Here is a 21,799-nt window from a genome sequence, read left to right on the forward strand (position 1 = left end):
ACAGTATCCCCCCCAATTTCCCTCTGCAGAAATGACCCCCTAAAAAGACAGTAGGGTTTACCCCCTATTGTGTCTCCCTCTCGCCCTCTCTTACACACACACACACACACACACACAGACACGCACGCACTGCATTACCAATCTTGGAGGCGCCGGCACCAAGCAGGGTCTCCTTATATTTGCGTAGGCTCTCATCGTCCTTGTCCAGCTCGTGGATCTCCTGCAGGGTCTTCTGGGCGGGCGCCTTGTAGTCGACTTGGTCGCTCTCCTCGTTCTCTGCCGCGATGGCTGCCAGCTGCTCCGGAGTCACATCGTCTTCAGCCATGTCTGGAGGAGAGGGAGACAAGAGTGATGGAGAGATGAAACGCTGTTATGTCTGGAATGAATGTCTTCTCTATGTCCATAACCAGAAGTAACTGGAGGAAGGAATGTCTTCTCTATATCCATAACTACAAAGAACTTAGGATGGAATGTCTTCTCTATATCCATAACTACAAAGAACTTAGGATGGAATGTCTTCTCTATATCCATAACAACAAAGAACTGAGGAAGGAATGCATGTATTCTCTATGTCCATAACCACAAAGAACTGATGAAGGAATGAATGTCCTCTCTATGTCCATAACCACAAAGAACTGAGGAATGAATGGGTGAAAGAGTTGAAAAACAAGACATTTGACAACATGTTCCTGCATTAAGGCAGAGGTATGCTTCATCAATGTCGTCTGTTGCCGAGTAGGAAGTAGACCAACATATTTCCACATCAGTTCAACACGTGGGTTGCAGTACGCCGCCGAACCACTAGGTGGCTGTGCTGCTGTGTGTTGTAGAAATGTCTATATTTTCGGACGTCCTTGGCGGTAGGCTTGCGGGAGCTCGGCAGGCTCGCTGCAACCTTCGTAACCACTTTAACGTCAGAGTTTAAATTAGGAATTAGTCCCTTGCCTCTTGGTGAGGGAGGTTACAAAATCACTGGACAGACAAAAAAAATAAGATGACAACTGCACTAGTTGTAGAGAAAAGTAGAATAAATAGTAAGGGCTTGTGTCCATAGCGGACGTTTTTTTCAAGGTGGACCTTCCTCGATGTTGATTGGTCGGTCGAAAAGAGTTACCTTGATGAGCGGCGCTCCTTTCCAAAAGTTTAACTAGTTTCAACTTTAGGCGCTGGGAGCACTCCGCCCAAAAACGCTGCCGCCGAGAGCGCTAAAACGCGAGGTGTAGCGCTGGGAAAGCCTGTCGCGTCTGTAGCACAGAAATGAATGACAGAAAGGAGCTGACAACTCATAAAACTTCCGCTATGGACAAAAGCCCTAATGCTGCTATAGACCTGTTCGCTGTATACGTCAGACAGTGTGTGTGCGCGCGCATCACCGAGGCAGAAGTAATCCTGGGCAGACTACAATATATTTGCATTTGTTAGCCATGCTAGCGATCTAAACAATCAATCCATGCCAAAGCTAGATATGTAAAAGGTGAAAGTCTCACACTCACAGCCGTGCATTTGGCAATCCAGCCATTTTCGTTTGAAACAACTTTTAGTCATGGGAGTGCCATGGTTTCTCCATAGAGCCCTGTCGTATTCTTTTAGCGCAGCAGCTCGCGCAGGTCAGAGGCAACTTAGTCACGTGACTCGAACATGGTATGTTTGTATACAGCTAACAAGCAGGGGTGTAAAAAGTACCCAGAAATTATACTTAAGTGAAAGTATGGGTAGTTTGGGTACCGTCTCAAAATATTACTCAAGTAGAAGTCAGAGTATCTGGCTAAAAACACTGGCAAAAAAGTTTACAAACTTTTAATTGTAAAAGTTAAACTTTTGTTATTGCAAGGGATAGACCAGGGGTCTCAAACTCATTCCATCGTGGGCCAAGTTTTCATTTGATATGAAATTATACTTCTGAGAGCAGGTGTTTAATCAAAGATCCCCGTTTTATAGTCTTGTACAAGGAGCAATCATTTTTAAAAAGTATGTTTTTTCTGAAATGTAATTGAGTAAAAGTACAAGTATACAAACCTAATAATACTCGAGTAAAGTACAAATCCCCCAAAACAGTACTTAAGTATTGTAATGAAGTATAATTACTCAAGTACTTTACACTCCTGCAAACAGGTCTATAAGGAGTCCGGACTACTGGAGTTCCACACAAGCCCGGTACATTGATTTCTTAACGAGGTGTTCTGGTTGTGAGGTATTAGTGACTGGGGAAGTATTCCCGTCAGGCTGACCTAACTCTGGCTGCTGTGTGATGTCACCGGAGCGGACTTCTCTGAAACAGCATCACTACCGCACTAACATTGAGACCACTGAATGACATCACACCATGACTCATTACATCATGACCACACATAACATACTGCAGCAATTTACTGAGGTGTGAGCATGTCTCTCTCTCTCTCTTACACACACACACACACTTAACTAGCGCTGCACGATTTTGGGAAATAATCTAATTGCGATTTTTCTGACAGATATTGCGATTGCGATTAAATTTGCGATTATAATATTTTTTTTTTAAGCAGCCCCACAGAGGTTTATTGTAAAATGTGGCTTGCATCTGTCCTACGCTGTGGGTCTTTTCAGGACACCGAGCCTGAACATTTTTCTTTTTACCTGGGAATCGATACCGGTACCCAACGGTAGGGGTGGACGGTATGGTCTAAAATTTATATCACGGTATAATTTGAAGCATAGACGGTAACGGTATATATCACGGTATCAGTGTTTCCGTTAGAATAATTTGTTTTGCCTGATAGGCAGGCTATATAAATAATGACATCCTCAAGGCATGTAGATTTATAATATTTTAACTTAAAACTAGGCTACTTTTGCGTATACAGTCATTATATTCCAAATAAAATAAGTCCTGAGTCGAGACTCTGTGCTGCTCCCAACGAATCCCAATAGTATGCAACTGCAGAGCCGCAGAGTAGGGGCGCTTTCAGGTCCGGTCACAGGCCCGGCTCAACAGCGCCCCCCACCCAACGGCTGAATTGCCAATGGCTGAATTGGAGTACTGCACTGTGCCGGTACAGATGGGTGGGTTATGGTGAGTTATGGTGGATTCTGCGGCTCTGCAGCTGCATATGCTTCTCGCAAAATCCAGCATCCAGCTCGCGCTGCCCAGCCGTCAGAACACTACACATATCATAATGTTCACAGCAAACTGTAATTGATCACCAGGTATGTTTTATTAACATAGAATAATTCATATAAGAAAAACGATAGGGAAATCTCTTACCTTTCTCCACTGGTTAAAAATGCCAGGAACTGAAATTGAAACCTGCTGTGCGCCGCGGTGATATGTGTTTATTATGAAATGACAATTGCGTGTTGACACACCCAATGCGCGAAGCCTCCTAAATAGATTTTTCCAGTTTGCACATATCTATTATCTATGACTAATTCTATCTATTTTTAGGGGCAAATGCGAGTGAAATAGTCGCGCTGTGGTTACATGACGTCATTGCTATTTTAGAGCTGCTCTACCGGTTACAAGGTATAGTTAACGCTAGCTTTCGGTTAGCTGTTCAATGCTATTAATAACACAACCAAGCGAACCCATCACAGCTCCCCGTCAACACCCCTCTCTCGGGAAGATGGCATTTAAGAAAGTATCTGCTGTTAAAATGACACAAACATTCGTTTTGTGGCATTAACGTTATAAAGTTAGTGTTACACGTTCAATAACATCAGCATATTATTTAACCGAAGATAGCAAGCAAGCAAGCAAGGCATTACTCCGTTCATAGCTCAGTTCCATTCCGTTGCTCATTCCGTACCCAACTACCCATTCTGCAATCTGTTAATAAAGTTTTCAACCAGACAAATGTATAGAAAGGCTTTGTTTTATTATAACATTTATTGCAGTAAAATCATTGTGTCTCGTTTGGTCATCCTGTGGAGCGATGGTCGGCGGGCAGCTAACGTATTAGCTACGTTAAGTTTGTTGTGCTCTCGCAAGCAGATCAATGGCGGCATGCCCGGAAGTAGAAAATGAATAAACGCTTGCCTATTGGTGGTAAGAACAGCAGGAGGTGGGTGCTAGCGGTGTGGCGTAATTGGCCGAATCGACTGTCAATCAAAATGGTTCTATTCTATCCATCTGCAGGCCGCCAGACGATACCGGGAGAGGGATAGTGATACATGGCATGGTGGAATTAATACCATAAACATATTTCTTGATGTTTCCTTTTTTTAAGTAAGTAAAGAGGCCTACAAATACAAACACACATACAAATATACAGTAGTTTCATAAAAAAAAAAATTTAAAAAAAAAAAATTAAAAGAAATATATAAAAAAAAATTACAAATACTTATTTTTTGCCACAAGTATCGGTATCGGTATCGGTATCGGCCGATTGTGTTAGTTGAACAATCGGTATCGGTGGCCAATTTTCATATCGGTGCATCCCTAGTTTATACCGTTTATACCTAGTTTATACTGATCTGCCACCGCCCGCCCAAAATCAACTGTGATACGTTGAAATTATTATCAAAACGGAGCGAGTGGAAATAATGCGGAAGCGGGTTCCCTGTCAATCAGCACTTCCTAAAAAGAGAGAAAAAGAAAGAGAGAGAGAGAGAGAGAGAGAGAGAGAGAGAGAGAGAGAGGGGGAGAGACAGAGAGAGTAGAGCCATAAGAAATCCGCGTTCACGGAATCGCGGACGGAATCGCGGAATTAACCAATAAAAATGGAATCAACTGCAAAACGTGGAATATTGCAGAATTTGGCCTAATCTGGACTGAAATTTCGTTTTTGGGTGGAACGTTTGGTGCACACGCGACCGGGGAGGAGGGGACTCTACAGCGTGTTACACACAACACAGCCGCGGTGCTCAAGCGTCTGGCTGCTTCAGTGTTAACATCGTCAAGAAGCTAAACAATTCCACAATAAGCCCTCAATTCAGAGCAGAACAGTATCCTAATGACTTTTATGCCTCCGGTGATAAGGTGTTTTGCTAATTCTGTCAACGTTCCGTGGACTGGACCCGCAAAAACACTTGCGACACTATTGTGATTAAATAGCTATAACGTTAGGACGTTTAGCTTCTAGCTAAATCTAGTGCACCCATCCATTTGTTTAATGCAAACGATTGTCATTATACACTGCCCTTTATAAACTAAATACACTTAAATAGCTATGTAACGTTATAGGACTATCTATGGAAATGATAGCTTCTAGAAGTTCTAGCTAAATCTGGTGCACCCATCCATTTGTTTAATGCAAATGATTGTCATTATACACTGCCCTTTATAATCTAAATAAACTTAAATAGCTATGAAACGTTACAGTACATAGGACTATAGATGGAAATGATAGCTTCTTGCTAAATCTAGTGCACCCATCCATTTGTTTAATGCAAACGATTGCCATTATACACTGTCCTTTATAAACGAAATAAACTAAACTAAAGGTGCCTAAATTATGCATTACTATATTTCATCACAATATAATAGATATAGCTAGGTTACTGACATTGTCATTGTGATAATGTCAGTAGTAGCTAGCTGTATCTATTGTTTACACTTGAAATATGTATTTTTATTTTGTCACAATATTAATTGAAAAATAGTGTAAAATTTAACTGTATTTCTGAGTTGCAGCACTTAAAAACATTAAATGGACTGTTATATCTTATTCAATTGTGGACATTTATTCATTCCCACTTATTAGACACTATTTCTGATGGTAAAATGAGCATAAAAGGCAAAATACAGAATTCTGAAATATTAAAACGAAAAAAATGGAATTTGGGAAAAAATAAAATGGAATTTGGAAAATAATTAAACGGATTTCATATGGCTCTAAGAGAGAGGCTCATACGATGAGTCTCGGAGCGCACTGCATTGAGAGAGCGAGGGGGCTTATGTCTCTCTCTCTATCAAGAGAGCACTCACTGTATCACTGTCAACCTGTTGCAAAATATCATAGCGCACGCTCCCACGCGCGCCCGTATTCCGATCCGTGCAATAATATTCACGGGGTGAATCTTGTCATTTGAAACAAGTTACCAATGCATTGTCCCGTGGGATTATACCCCCCGCGGCGAAATTAATTAGTCCCACAGAACCATGCATCAGCACCAGGCCATGTGAGCGGATCGGAGCGTGAGCGGCGCGGGGCGCGGAGCGGGCTGTTTTGACGTGAGCGAGGAGTGGGTTTTAAAATGAGTCGGCGCGACGTCCGGAGCGAGAGTTCTCCTCCGCTCCAATCCACTCCAGGCCGCTCACAGTGGTTTAACACTGTTGATGTAATATATACATGCAGTACAATGCCAAAGCAACAGATGGCGATGTACAAACATGAAGGCCATTTTCAACCAATGAGAAGGGTTCAGGCTTCGTCACTGTAGAGACGCCCACCATAGATATCTATGACGCCCACACTCACTCCTGTTGATAAACAACGTTATTTAACATTGCAGAATGGCTACAATTACAATGCGGCTCAATACAAACAATTGTTAAGGGGCCCAGGGGGTGTAGACTGTTGTAGTTTGAGCTCATTTACACCATGCTCCAAAAAAGAAAAAGAAAAACTGCCGAGCGATCTGGCGCGGGGAGCGGGGAGCGCTCGATTCAAGGTGAGTGGGGAGCGAGCGGAGAGCGACTTGGGAGCGGGGTCAACATGAGCGATTAGCGGAGCGGACCAAGCTTTAAAGAGCGAAGAGCGGATTTCTCGGCCGCGCCGATCCGCTCACGTGGCCTGATCAGCACACACACACACACACACATGAAAACACAAAATCGTGCATTGGTGGGTCATCTGGGTAGTGTAGAGGTAAAAGAGGTAAAATTGTGCCTTGTTTTCATAGCCATCGCCCTGATCAGCGTATGCTGTTGTACTAACGAATGCCGTTATTGACAATCAATTAATCAGAAACGACCCCCCCCCCCCTTCATGCATTCATGATGGAACATAATATACCGATCATATGCATTTACATTTTTTATTGTAGCGTGTACAGGGACAAAATGCCAATGGATTAAGTAGAATTCACGTTGCGCCCTATAGCCAGCCTCCCAGGAATTAGCCCGGATCATTCTGAAATTATACTCATTCACCACAGAATAATGCATGAACGTATTCATGAAAAAATTCATTCTTTTTTGCATCTAGAACGGAAGATAGTTACTGTCAAATTACCATGGTATTGTATCCATAGCTATAAAATATAGATTTAGCTCTACAAACAACGTGACGCACAGTGAAACTATGTAAAGAAAACCTGGCCGTGCTATAGCTAGATGCTGAAATCGAATGGCCCCAAATGTGTTAAAGGGTTCATATTTTGCTTTATCTTTCACTATTTGGGCAATTTTACACAATTCCTGTGAGTCTATGGAACACCATCTGTACGTTTTTTTTTCAATAAAATTCATTGTTATGTAAGGGATAATGTATAGCTACGAGGTCATTGTCGCAAAATAATTGACCGACACGTAGTTTAAAATACCGAGCCGCTTCGGCGAGGTGTTTTAAACGTCAGTGAAGGTCAATTATTTTGCGACAATGACCGAGTAAAGCTATACATTATCCCGCTTATTACATGGCTAACTTACTAACAATATACCTCATTCATTTGACAAATCGCAGTTGTTCTGTGGCTCTGTCAGCCCAAATAAAGTGATTATTATTATCGCGGGCAGCCTCTGTTCGCTCCGCTGTGTTCTGGCTCCGCTCGTCGCTCCGCCCCGTCATCGCCGGCAGAACACCGGCAGTGTCTAATTGCACTGAAACAGTGTGTGTCAGTGGGCTTGATTGCGAACAGCTGCGCACAGCGGTCATTATTGAAAAAACAGCGGTCATTATTGAAAAATAATGACCGCTGTCGGGGGGCTATTGACCAATCACAAGCAAGCATTTCGGCGAATGTGAAAACGCCATGTAATAAGTATTTTTAATCAAGTACTTTGGTGCACCACTTTCTGCCCTTGCAAAGTCCAAGCTGTTTTTGGCTGGGCTCCGCCCATACTCGCAATGCGCTTTGAGTGACAGTCACCCACCTGCACTGGCGAGAGCGAGAGAGCGCCCAGCCCAAAACAGCTTGAAATCTTGAAGTGGAAAAATGCTGCTTTAGAGTATAGAAATACAAAACAATGAATTTTTTGGAAAATAATTTACAGATGTGTTCCATAGACTCACAGGAATTGTGTAAAGTTGCCCAAATAGTGAAAGGAATAGCAAGACATGTCCCCTTTTACTTTTTAAAAATGATGATGATTCTGACTTGCGTTATTTTGTATGTTACAAGAGACTTTTAAGTTTAAAGCCCAACCTCCAGGTTAAACCCTACTGATCAATTATGGGTAGTTTACATCATTGGTATATAATTTCATTATTTATTTTTTTCCATTTGACACCGGAAATGCCACTCTGAAAGAGTTAAAAAGGTCCATGCACGAATAACATGCACGCGCGAATCAAAAAAGCTTATCAAACGCAGACGTCACAACAGGTCAACAGGACAACAGGTGCATATTAATGAGCCGAATCTAAAAGCTTATCAGACGCTAGCACCTAGCACGGCCGTGACGTCACTTCAGGAAACGTATGCCTTAATCAAAAGTTAGGGGGCTAATAACCCTTGCCATAATTTCAGTGCACCCCCTAACTTTTGATTGCAAGGTCTGACATTGACCCCCTTTTCAGGAGTTGACCTAGAGCCCACCAAGGTCATGCATATCAAATTTGGTCAATGTCAGACCTTGCAATACACTGTAAGGCACTGTAAGGCTACTGTCCTGCCTCACTTCCAGTGATGAAGCTAAGCTATGCTAACGGAGCGTCTATTCCCAAAGCTAAAATGCACGCACAGAGACAAAAAAGGTATGCATCTTCTTGTCTAACTCCAGGGAAGATGTTAAATAAGCTAATTTCCCAAAATGTTGGAGTTCCCCTTTAACTTCGATTTTTTTTTAATGTTCGAAGCTTGTGCCATCGAACGAAGCTTCGAAGCTTCGAAGTATTTAAGACAGCCCCATGTCACAGAGCTGTATGTTGGGGAAAATGCCTTTGGGATTCGGAAAAGTGCATTACCGGCCAGATCCTGGTATTGGCGCTGTCTCGAGAATAGAGTAATGCTTGTTTCAGACCTGGTGTCACTTTTTTTTTCATTCCGGGTACATTTTTCTGTTAGCCTGAAGCTAACCGCTTCAACCGATCGCCTGGAATACTTATTGCGATGCCGAATTCAGTATGCAGTAAAGGAATATAGTATCAGCCAATGGACATATCGATCTACCAGATGGCGATCAATAACTGGGAAATTCTTTTTGGAATCCAACTGGCCACAGGTAAGAGCGATTTGATTTCAGCCTGATCGGGCCTTGTTATCATAGCCAACCCCCCGATCAGCGCATGTTGTTGTAATAACCAATGCCGTTATTGGTAATCAATAATCAGAAAAGACTTCGCACACACCCCCCCCCTTTCATGCATTCATGGTGGACCATGATACCGATCATATGCATTTTTTTTTTCTACGATTTTTTTTTTGTGTTTATCGCTTTTTTACTACTGGGCAGTCCAGTAGAGAGAGAGAGAGAGGAGGAACGGGAGACAGAGTGGGGGGAAGACATTCGGCAAATAACGACGGTCAGCGCGTTATGTGGTTCGCCACTGGGGCGTCCCTGCATTTTGATTTTTAACTGTAGCTTGTGGGCCGAAACGCCAATCGATTTAACGCCATTAGCTTAGCGCCCTATAACTAGCTTTGCAGGAATTACCATACCCGTCAACATTGGGATTTGAAAAAACGTGGACACTTTAGCCCCGCCCCTTCCCCCGGCCCCACCCCGCCCCCTCCCAATGGAGCTGCCTCGTCGCTGCCATCTGCTGGTCAAAACCTGTATGTACCCAGCAATTCTAAAATATGGGTAAACTGTAAATGTCCTACTTTAAGTGTAAATGCTATACAGTAAATTACCTTTTATCAAAATATTAACCATTAAATAAAGGTTGTAATCTGTAAATGTATTTGATTTTACTGTAAATGTTATGAATTGAAAATGGGGGAAGTCCTTCTCTGGTCTGCATCCCCTTAACAATTGTGTATTGCGCCATACTGTATTGTAATTTGTACCCATTCTGCAATCTGTTAAAGTTAGCAATCGATCAATGTATTACCATAGTGTTTTTATACCTTCATCACTGTAGGCTACATATTAATACTACAACTCGTTAAAGCTATAAAAAATACCTATGGTCATTAATTTAGCAGTGGGAATATCATTTTTGGAACAGTGTGTGTGTCTACAGAGAAAAGTGAGATAGAAAAAAAGCCAATGCGATTGTGTTTTTCCTCAATATCTCTGCAATGCCTGCGAGTTACCAGTAACTGTATTTGTCATACCATGACAATTCACGACAACTTTTAAAACGGATCAATTTATATTTATAAATCGCATTCAGGAAATTGGGCGTCAGTGAAGGCATGCTCTCCGTGGACTCGTGGAGGAATGGGAGGAGGGGACAGGGGAGGCGCAGAGCAAACGGCTGTTCACCAACACATTTACACATTCCTGCATCACATACAGTAACTTTGTATTGTTTTATCCACAGAAGATTTGCAAACCTTTTGTTCCAGAGACAAAAGCCACAGAGTGGGCAATCAAGAGACACTGGCTAAGTTGATTTGACACCCTCGGTGCATCAGTCTCTCCCCTGAGCTCTGAGCTTACGGGTCGCTGTTCTTATTCTTCTTCGGGTCGCAACAGTCTCCCGGTCGCCTCTTCTTTAAAGGCAGCCCAAGAGTCCTTCCGCGTTTCTCTGATTGGCCGCGACGCCCCACGTGACAACGCCGCCGCGCGTCTGCCGCGGAGCTCTGCCGCGGCATTATGCAGCCGTAATCCCCCCTCTTTTAACATCGCCGGTTAGCTCAACTCGCTCGCCGCCTTGCTGTGGAACCTGCGGTGCGTTGGTGACAAGTTCGAATCACTTCAATTTCTTTTTTTTAACGTGCATTCTTTCGCCGGTTAAGTTTAGGCATTGTTTCGGAGTTGGTTAAGGTTACAGGCCTGTACAGTGCGACATATATCTCGCACGTGCTACAGCAACAGCGGTCTGTGCGATGGATGGATTTACTTCAGTAGCACTGGTGCGATAGGGATTCGGTTCATATAGATACTCTTATTTTGAAAATCCTGTAGCGGGTCTCATTTCTGCCCACGCGCAGCTCCAGCTAGGCTCCGAAAGCTAGCAACGTTCAGGTGCATATGATAATCTTATTTTGAAAAAACTCTTGTGACAACTCGACGAGTCATATCCGCCCTATCCGTGCGCCTTCTGCAAGCAGAGCAGCGCGTTGGTCGGTTGCTGCGTTAACACAGCAGTGCGCCTACACGTCCCGAAATAAGTCCGTGGTGTTTTTTTCTTCTCGCAACGGGTCAAATGCATCTACATGCTTTGCACCGTCGCCATTCCTTTATGCACACATCGCCCGAAATTAACGTTTATGTACCATTACAATCACTACAACGTTAGCAAGCTAACAAGCTAATCCTGATCACAGGCAGAGCCAGCAGACACAGTGTGGAAAGGGAAATGGGGGGGCACTCTCTCCCCTTCCCTGTGTGTGTGCGTGCGTGCGTTTGGAAAGATGATGAAGTCACTAGTCAGGACAGGAGTATATTATAGTAAACTGAGGATGGACAGATAATGTTGATATTCAAATAAACAAGTTTCGAGAGGAGTGGAAGTTTGAAGACAGACTAGACTACAATATGATGCGGGGGTGGTGAGTTGAAACAGTGTGTGTGAATGAATGAATGAGAACTTTATTTAACAGATTGCAGAATGGGTACAGTACAGTATGGCTCAATACACACAATTGTTAAGGGGATGCAGACCTGAGAAAGACGTTTGTCTTGTTTACATCAGGGTCCCCCATTGTGTGTGTGTGTGTGTCCCAACCGACCCCACTTCTATGTTTCAATAAATTATTTGCATTTAAAACTATTAACGCTGACTCATTCCTTCAGTCCACTCAAAATTATGCTAATATTCCTTATGTTGTTTATGATATTAATTGAAAATAGCATATGAGAGTATCATAGTAATAATAACACATGGCGATATACTAAATGACAGCCAAACATGGCACTGCAACTAAATAACACAAATACAATAGGCACATTTGTGACTGTTACAAATATAACAAGTTTTATACTTGTGCTACAAGATTTTGGCCTGTGCTACAAAACTATCAACCTCTGTAGCACCAGTGCTATGTGCAAAAAAAGTTAACGTACAGCCCTGGGTTAGGGTTAAGTTTAGGCATTGTTTCGGAGTTGGTTAAGGTTAGGGTTAAGTTGGGCGGCTACGTCGCGTAGTGGGCAAGGCGCTCGCCACAAATGACGGAGACGCTGGGCTTGCCTGTTCGAGCCCAGCGCTCCACATTGCTTTCAGTTTAGCTGGCCGTCCGTACTAATACACATTGGCCGTATTAGGGGGTGGGAAACTGATGGGTGGGGATCGGGCGTTGTGGACAGCGACTCCTACAGGTCGGTTGGTGCGCCTGCGCAGTAGAATCAGGAAGTGTCGGGCGCAGCGTGAGCCTCCCACGCGTTACTCCTCGCCACTGAGAGATCGAGCTGCGCAGGTGAAAAGATGCGACTGCTGTTACCTCAAGTACCGGAGGGGACTTGTGCTATGTATGACTTAGTCCACATTGCAGCCGGCTTGTGGGAGGCAAGAAACAGCGTTCGTGACAGGGGAGGGTTGAATTGGATGATACAAAATTGGGATGGGAGAAAATATAGAAAATGGGAGAAAAAGTGGATAAAAAAAAAGGTTAGGGTTAAGTTTAGGCATTGTTTCGGAGTTGGTTAAGGTTAGGGTTAAGTTTAGGCATTGTTTCGGAGTTGGTTAAGGTTAGGGTTAAGTTTAGGCATTGTTTAGGAGTTGGTTAAGGTTAGAGTTTGTCGCAGAGCATGGCAATAGAATGCAGCCTATTTCCGCACTGCCGCTCTCTCGCGCTGCCGCGGTCACATCAGAGAAACGCGGAAGGACTCTTGGGCTGCCTTTAAAGAAGACGCCTCCCGGTCTGACTTCCTGTGATAACGTTCTAATCTACACTGCTGCCACCTGTCGTCACGGAGGGGAATTGCAGCCATTTTGTAAAAATGTATATGTCAAAAAAACGTGGCAATTCCGTGAACCGTGAACAGGGCGGGAAGAAGGTTGAAATACAGTACAATCCCGGGAAAAACGTCAGTGTTGACAGGTATGGGAATTACCCTAGACCAATCTGGTATAGTTCATATTCACGACGCTATAAAATGGGAACGTATTGATGAAAAAATTATTTCTTTATGGCATATTGAAGGGAAGGTTTATACTGTCAATTGACAATGACAATGGACACATAGCAATAATATAAAATATAGATTTAGCTCTACAAACAACCTCACGCACAGTGAAACGTTGTTATGAGAAGCTGGCCTCATAGAGTGAGATTAGACGGATCCCAATGGCCGGGAATGTGTTAAGGAGCAAGTTGTTTTCTGTGACCCCATTTCTGTAGCTCATTTGCCTCCTGCATTTTATTGCCCTCCTCCCCGATATCAGAAAGCTTATGGTGAACTGCTCATTAGTCCGCCCCCCCCCCCCCCCCCCAGTCTCACCATCACCATGGTGGACTGGAGTCCTCAGATACCACGGCATTACGCTGGACCATAACCTCAGCTTCAATCAGCATCACCATGGACATTTACAAACATCGTCAACACTCACAGCCATCTCAAGACACCCAGACTCAAGACACCCGTCTGTCCAACCCGAGGAGTCAGTGTTGTAATGCTACCAGAGACACTACTGCATAAAAATGGTGATTGTGTCCTCTGCTGTGCAAACTGTAATGGGCGACGGAGAGCTTGTAAAAGTGCAAGTCATCTCATTTGTGACTGCTGATACGGCAGAGTAAAATGTAAATGTGATGTGTTTTTCTGCCCCACAATACCCATTGTCATATTTTTAGATTGTGATATATTGTCCCATCCCTATTCCCTAGTAATAATAATGTAATAATGGCTCTGGGTGTAAAAATAGCCTAGGCTGGCTTATATATATATATATGTGTGTCTGTGTACATATATATAGAAATGTAAAAGTGATGCAATCTCAGGACAATTGTAAATGAGGGCCCGCCCTCAATGTGTCTCAGAAACAAAAATAAAAGGTTTGAATTTAATAATATTTTTTCCACATTGGCCAGCTGTAAGTGCAGCGCCTCTAGCTATGAGTTATGGAGGGAAGGTGCTCCGAGTATGCTTCCTGAAACTCTCTCCTGACCTGCCTCAACTAGCAACAGTCAGTGGAATGCCAGCAAACTCTCCTAAGAGCACCCTGCAGACTCTGGAACATGGGTCTGCAGTCATAAAACATGCCTGAGCATGGACCAAAGACCTGCTCGGATTCATTCCGACCGCTCCACTAATACGCCACCAAACTCCATCTTAGAAAACACTTTGGGCAGTGGGAGCAACATGAATTAATGTGACTTCAAAAGAGTTCTAGTACCTCAGGGAAAGGAGAATGGCTATTCTATTGTCCCCATTCAACCTCAACATAATCACACATAGATCCAATGTGTCGTGACTCGTGTGACATGTTGGGAAGTAAGCCTGGACTAATTTAAAACAATATTTTGTCTCCAAATTAGTCTCTCCGTTGATTTGGGTGGCTAAATTTGACATGCCAAAAGAGATCAATTTTAGATGAAGGGTGTTCTAAAAAGGCTTGCAAGTGAATGTGTTATGTAATCACTGTCACTAACCCTACTCTGTCACTGTGGTTAAACATCAGCAGTTCCTCTTCCCTTCTCTTAGGGAAATAATAATTTCCTTTATTCCTGTATTAGTAGCTTAGGACTGCAAGAAGTCAGGATTGGACTGAGCTTTGGGGTTCCAAAAAGCACAACCACTCCAAATTATTATTATTTGGTTGACAGGATCTATGCTAAACTGCACAGGGGTTAACTACTACCCGACAGATGTTTCAAGAATGCACTGATTGGGTGGCTAAGTGGCGCAGTGGGCAAGGCGCTCGCCACTAACGCAGGAGATGCTGGGTTCGAGCCCAGCTCTCTGCGTTGCTTCCGGCTTGGCTGGTCGTTCATACTAATACAATTGGCAGTATTAGGGGGTGGGATCGGACGTTGTGGACAGCGACTCCTACAGGTCGGTTGGTGCGCCTGTACAGCAGAATCAGGAAGTATCGGGGGCAGCGTGAGCCTCCCACGCGTTACTCCTTGCCACTGAGAGATCGCGCTGTTCAGGTGAAAAGATGCAACAGCTGCCTCCTCGAGTACTGGAGGGGACACGTGATGCAAGGCTTCGTCCACATTGCAGCCGACCAGTGGGAGGCATGGCCTAACAACGTTCGAGACAGGGGAGGGAAGAATTGGATAATACGAAATTGGGATGAGAGAAATAAAAAAATGGGGAGAAAAAGTAGTTAAAAAAAAAAAGCACTGATTGACAGTTCCACCTCACCCAACCAGTGGAAGGCATACACAGGTCAACTACTCACCGAACATGACAGGAAGATCAAACCTATACATTTAAATGCACCTAGAGCCAAACACTGGCTGTGTAATTACTACATTCAAATCCATGGTCTCTTTAAATAATTAATTTCTGTTTGAATGAAAGGGCAATTATTTGTAAATTATGGCTACACTTCTACTGTGCAGTTTTCACCATATCTGTTAGACCTGCATTGATGCAAACTACAAAGTGCACTCAATTAGTAATTTTAGGTTTCAGAATGGAAAATAGTTTGCTGATGCTGTCAAATTGCCAACACATTTGACATGTCTAGATATATACTGTTCTATGTGAGCCAGTGAAAATAATCAAAATATTGTTGAAACTACGTTGTTTTATTAGAGTAAACAAATGTTGAAAATAGTCTACTATAAGTCACTAGGCCTAATATGCTATACATGTCACGCTGTCAGTCGTCTGACATACCATGTTAAATAGAGTCGATGAATCCTGCTAGACATTCTGTCTGGGTTTGAAGAGAAGATTCTGCACAAGAGGGTATACGACCACAGGCGCTACATTCGCCAATAAGCTAGCTAACGTGAATAACTGAACCCAACACTTCGGTTTGATATCCGAACCCGAACAAAGAAACCTGTCCGTGTTTATCTTGGCACCGCAACAACTGTATAGGGTGGGACTGGGACAACGTAACGTTAGCTCCTGAACTCAGCCCCCAAAAGCCAGTCGCTAACGTTAGCTTGCGAAGTTAAAGATGGGCATAGGAGGGTGGGGGATAGTATAATTATTTAAATTACACGTCGCGTGCCATATGGACATCGGATTCTAGGAAATGGTGCAATTTTCCTGTTGAAAGTAAAAGGTCTTACCTTTGAACAGTAGTGTTACAGCGGCTTCAAGAATAAGTGCTTCAGTTGCTCTGCAGTCTGCACTGTGCAAGTATGGCGAACAAGGAGATGCGAACCTGTGTATTCCGCTAGTTGCAGCAACAATATCATTTCCGGTCGAGGTTTTTCAAAATAAAATAACGATTATGCACAAGTCTAAAACACATAAAAGTGATTGAAAAACCTATATTATAACCTATATATTTCACACATAAAAACAAAAAACTAAGCATTAGCTATGCTAATAACGGTTATACAAATATAAAAAGTACTTCTCAGTACCTAAATTGATAAATGCTGTTTATTTGAGGGCACAGGCTATATATATATTATATACATATATTGGACACTGTACAGGTGCCATGTCCGCATGGAAGCTATATCACACTGTTTGTGAAGAATACAGCTTTCATTGGATGCTATTATATAAGCAAAAGCTATCAATAATATATGAAAAGTGTCATTTTCTGAAAATATTGGACAGGTCAATTTACGCCCTGTCAGCATGAAAACTATACCACAGCGGGATGACCACTGGGGAGGGGAGGGGTCTATGGCTAGGCTGAACATGCTCCTCATCTTGGCTATATCCTCATAGAGGGGGTGTTACTGGGGTTTTTCAGTATAGTGTCCAGCTTTTTCCGCATCCTCCTCTCTGCTACCACCTCTAGTTTGACCATTTGGATGAGTACAGGAGTCATCTTCACATTCACACACTCTCCCAACAATTATTGCTCGGACACAGCTTTTGCTTAGATAGTGGTTTAGTTATAGCTGTAAAGTGTGATATAGCTTTCATGCTGACATGGTGCAAATTTACCTGTACAGTGTCCAGTATATTGTGAAAATGGCACTTTTCATCTAGTATGGGTGGCTATAAAAGTCAGCAACAATTTCTTGGACACAGCCTTGGTATGGTATGGTTTTATTTCTTAATCCCAGAGGGGAAACATGATTTGCCACCAAAGCGAATACACATACAAACATGGAAGACATGATACATGATACAATACACTACAGGACACACAACTGTGAGGTTTTGTCCATTGCTCACCTACTCGCTCTGTTCCTTTAAGCCTACTCGCTCTGTTCCTTTAAGCCTACTCGCCCTGTTCCTTTAGTTTCTGTTTATCAATTGCATTCTCCTCACCTCACTAGCCCCCACCCTCGCGTTCGTTTGCTCTCAGCAGCCACACCCTTGGACTACCTGTCATTATGTGTTTGATTGGTCTGGTGCCGAACACACACTTTTAGTTCAAGTATCAATTACCTTCACGCACCTGATGTTTATTCTAATTAGTTCCCCTGTGGGCTTTAAGTACCTCGCTCTTCCCCTCTGTCCCTTGTCGGGTCGTCCCGTATCATTCCGTATCATATCCCTATCACCAAGACTCCTTCGGGAGGTTCTCTGTCTGTTTATGCTGCTTTCATCTCCGGCGTGAGATGCACTCTAGCCTTCGCCTCCTGTCTCCGATTGCCTGAAAGGAGACACTGGACTGCGCTCTCTAAGACTTCCACGGGAGGTATTCCAGTGTTCCACTTCAGACCTCCGCGCAGCAGACGTCCAGACGCGCATCCAGACCTCCGCGCAGCAGACGCCCAGACGCGCATTCAGACCTCCGCGCAGCAGACGCCCAGACGCGCATCCAGACCTCCGCGCAGCAGACGCGCTCCTCACTCCAGACGCGCATCGCTTCCTAATACTCTACGGGAGGATGCGTCTCTCCGAGCCAGGCGCGCTCTTCCGCGCAGACGCGCATCCAGACCTCCGCGCAGCAGACGCGCTCTTCACTCCAGACGCGCATCGCTTCCTAATACTCTACGGGAGGATGCGTCTCTCCGAGCCGGCGCGCTCTTCCGCGCAGACGCGCTCTTCACCCCAGACGCGCATTCAGACGCACTCCAGATGCGTCCTCCGTACCGGCGCGTACTCCAAGCAGACGCGCCCCACTCAGACCTCCGCGCCAGATGCGCCCTCCGTACCGGCGCGCACTCCAAGCAGTCGCGCACCACTCAGACCTCCGCGCCAGATGCGCCCTTCGTACCGGCGAGTACTCCAAGCAGTCGCGCACCACTCAGACCTCCGCTTGGACAACCCGTTTCCCCGTGGCGACGCGCTCGCCCCGTTTTGATCCAACTCTCTTTACGCACAGCGGCTGGGTGAGTTGTTATGACTGTCTTTGATCCTATTCGTTTTTCGTGTGTTTAAAGACACTGAAGATATCCAGCTTTTTGTCAGACTGTCACTCACCCAGCGTCAGCCTTTTGGACTGTTCATTGGGATAATATTTTGGCCTTAACATCGCTCACTGTGTGTATACACACCGAAGATATTATCATTTGGATTTGTATTTTGGGACTTCGCTCACAGTGTTTATTGGCACCGAAGATTATTCACTTGGATTTGTATTTTGGGACTTCGCTCACAGTGTTTATATACACCGAAGATTCTGTCACTTGGATTACTCTGTTTTTGGGACATGTCACCTCTCCTGTCACCTGCTCTGTTCCCAACTGAACTCTGAGCTAATCCCCCTCCCTCTCTCCCTCTCGGTCCCGTTTACCACCCTCGGAGATCTGCCGAGAGAGATCTGCAGAGCGGTTCTGATGTCCACCATCTGCTTCCTCAGACGAACCATCCCGGGAGAAGCTGCAGAGCAGCAACATTCATTAATGCTTGTGTTCCAAGGCCTTACCCTGTTTTCTCTGTCCCAGTATGCAGCTCCAGCCCTCGCCCTGTTCCAAGGCCTTACCCTGTTTTTTCTCTAGTCCTCCTAGTCCTCCCTGTCTATTCCCTCCAGTCCTCCCTCTCCCCAGCCCGCCTCCGCGGGCCTCTGTCCCTGTTTTCCCCACTCTAGTCCTCCTAGTCCTCCCTGTCCCCAGCCCGCCTCCGCGGGCCTCTGTCCCTATCTCCCCTCTCTAGTCCTCCTAGTCCTCCCTTTTCCTGCCTTGTCCCTTGCCCCGGCCCTGTTCCGTTTGCCTTCCCTTAGCCTTCCCCTTAGCCAGCTCGCCTCTTAAAGGCACTGTGCCCTTCCCATTCTTGTTATCCAGTATTTTGTGTTCTCCCTTAAAGGGACTGTGCCGTTTTCCTTTTGTTTCAATAAATGCCCAGTTCTTGGCTTACTCTCATACCTGTCTTGTGTTGTGCGATTGGGGTCGGTTACAAACCATAACAACAACACAAAAGGAGAGCCTCTTAACACAGTGCTATCGGTGTTCGTATTTTTTTTTTACCGCAGCAGGTTTGCATTGAGGCATCAGCAATCTGTTACTAAAAGAGCTTCGCAGAGCATCGAAAATACTAGACAATGGGTGGCCTACAAAAGATAAAATGGTGTTCAGTTTAGTCCTGGTTCGCTTGGCTATGATGATCTCCAGGGAATCAGGAGGAAGGCCAATCACTGAGCCAGCCTTTTTGATGATTTTATTTATACGGTTTTTGTCCGAAACAGTGATGCTGCCCCCCCAGCAGAGAACAGCATTGAACAGGACACTAGCCAGGATACCTTGGTAAAATATGTAGAGAAGTGACCTGCTGATGTCAAAAGAACGAAGTTTTCTCAGATGAAAGAGCAGAGACTGGGCTTTTTTAAACACAGAATCTGTGTTCTGCTTCCAGTCCAGCTTACCGTCCAGGTGAATGCCAAGCAGCCATGGTATTTATAGGACTGGACTATTTCAACCTCCTGCCCCCTAATGATGACAGGAGAGACATTCACCTTCTTCCTACTGAAGTTGATGACCAACTCCTTGGTTTTTTTCGATGTTTAATTCCAAGAAGTTGGCATCGCACCAGTGGACAAATGAGTCAATCTCCATAATTGATAATTAATGGTATCAAAGCTGTAGTCGTCCTGAACTGTGTGCTATAGTTTTTATGCTGACGAAAGTCATGGAAAAAATAGTATACGAACAGGTCAAAAAGTACCTTGTGGAAAAAAATCTAATCTACGAATTCCAATCTAGCTTCAGAACATCCGACTCCACTGACACATGCCTTCTCTATTTGAATGACCACATCAAACAAGAGGTGGACGTGGGCAAATACTGCGGCATGGTCATGCTGGACCTACAAAAGGCCTTCGACACTATCGATCACTCCATTCTGATTGACAAGCTAAAAGCAATTGGTTTTGATAGTCTATCAGTGAGCTGGATGCAATCCTACCTGGAGGGGAGAGAACAGATGGTGGAGGTAAACGGTACTCTACCCCCCCCCCCCCTCCCAGTGAGCTGTGGTGTTCCACAAGGAAGCATACTAGGACTGTTTACTGTTCCTAATTTATGCAAATGACATGTCGTCAGCTTGTGATTGCAACTAGTTCCTGTTCGCGGACGACTCAGTCCTGCTGGTCTCTGACAAGAACAAGTTACAGGTTGAAAAAACCCTCAGCTCGGAACTCGGCAGCATCTGCAGCTGGCTTGCTGATAACAAACTATCATTACACCTGGGTAAAACAGAGTCCATTCTCTTCGGTTCAAAAAACAAACTCAGCAAGACCGACGGCTTCTCAGTTACAGTGGGTGACAATATTGTCACAAGGAAAGATGAAATTACATACCTGTAGGGTGACCATATTTTGATTTCCAAAAAAGAGGACATGCTGGCCCCAGCCTCGAGATACTTAATGATACTTTGCACAATCGAAGCGGGCATGGCCACCTTCATTTCACTATGTCTTGTGTATGTACTGTACTGTATGTGATGAATAAACCTCTTGAATCTTGAATCTCTACTCAAAGTTTACTCAAAGATGCCTTTATTGTTTTAACCTCTTAACATGTAGGAGAAAAGCGGCAATTTTCTTTTTACTTGAACTTGAGGACTGCATACTTTTTTTGCAAAGCTTATCTTTATACGTTATGCTTATAGCACATGCATAAGCCTGGTCTCTTTTGAAAGATAACATTCTGAAGTTTCGTACACAATAAAGAAAAATCACTTTTAGTGCTAATGAGTAACATAGGGCTGAACATGAGTTGAACTTGAACTTGTGTACACACGTTTTGTGTAGTAGTTGCAATATTCCAAAATAATATATATATATTTTTTGTATAAGCTGGAAAACACCACAAATCCATAGCCTGAAGTCTTATCCAAATGTTGTAAAAATCCATTCAGAAATGAGTCTCTTATAGACTAGACTGTTGACAGAGTCACTTATGGGGCGACAATAAGTTGGTCATGACGACAAGGTCTTCTCACTTAGCCATTAACCGGCGTGGTTTATTATCACATTGCATTCTAGCAGTACATGAGACCTTCTCTCGTGAGAGGTAGATGGGAAAGAGACAGAGGGGGAATTAACATCTCCTTTTATACCTCTTACCTGGCGCCAGCATTAATAGCTTCGCCTATAGCGCCCTCTTGTGGAAACAGTTAGACAGTTACATGCAA

The 21,799-nt window shown here is 44.1% G+C and overlaps 1 protein-coding gene across 1 annotated transcript in view; it reads right to left on the bottom strand.

The window, feature by feature from the left end:
* LOC311231385 (rho GDP-dissociation inhibitor 1-like) overlaps positions 1 to 16,485 on the bottom strand; it is a 60,603-nt gene extending 44,118 nt beyond the window's left edge. The window contains exons 1-2 of the mRNA XM_084317954.1: positions 16,384 to 16,485; positions 139 to 327 (exon numbers count right to left, since the gene is read on the bottom strand). Coding sequence (XP_084174080.1) covers positions 139 to 325 — 187 coding nt within the window. The 5' untranslated portion in view covers positions 326 to 327; positions 16,384 to 16,485. The remainder of the gene's footprint in view (positions 1 to 138; positions 328 to 16,383) is intronic.
* Positions 16,486 to 21,799: the final 5,314 nt, after the last annotated feature.

This window comes from Notolepis coatsorum (assembly GCF_963971535.1).
Source record: "Notolepis coatsorum genome assembly, chromosome: 7".
Classification (NCBI taxonomy): Eukaryota; Metazoa; Chordata; class Actinopteri; order Aulopiformes; family Paralepididae; genus Notolepis; species Notolepis coatsorum.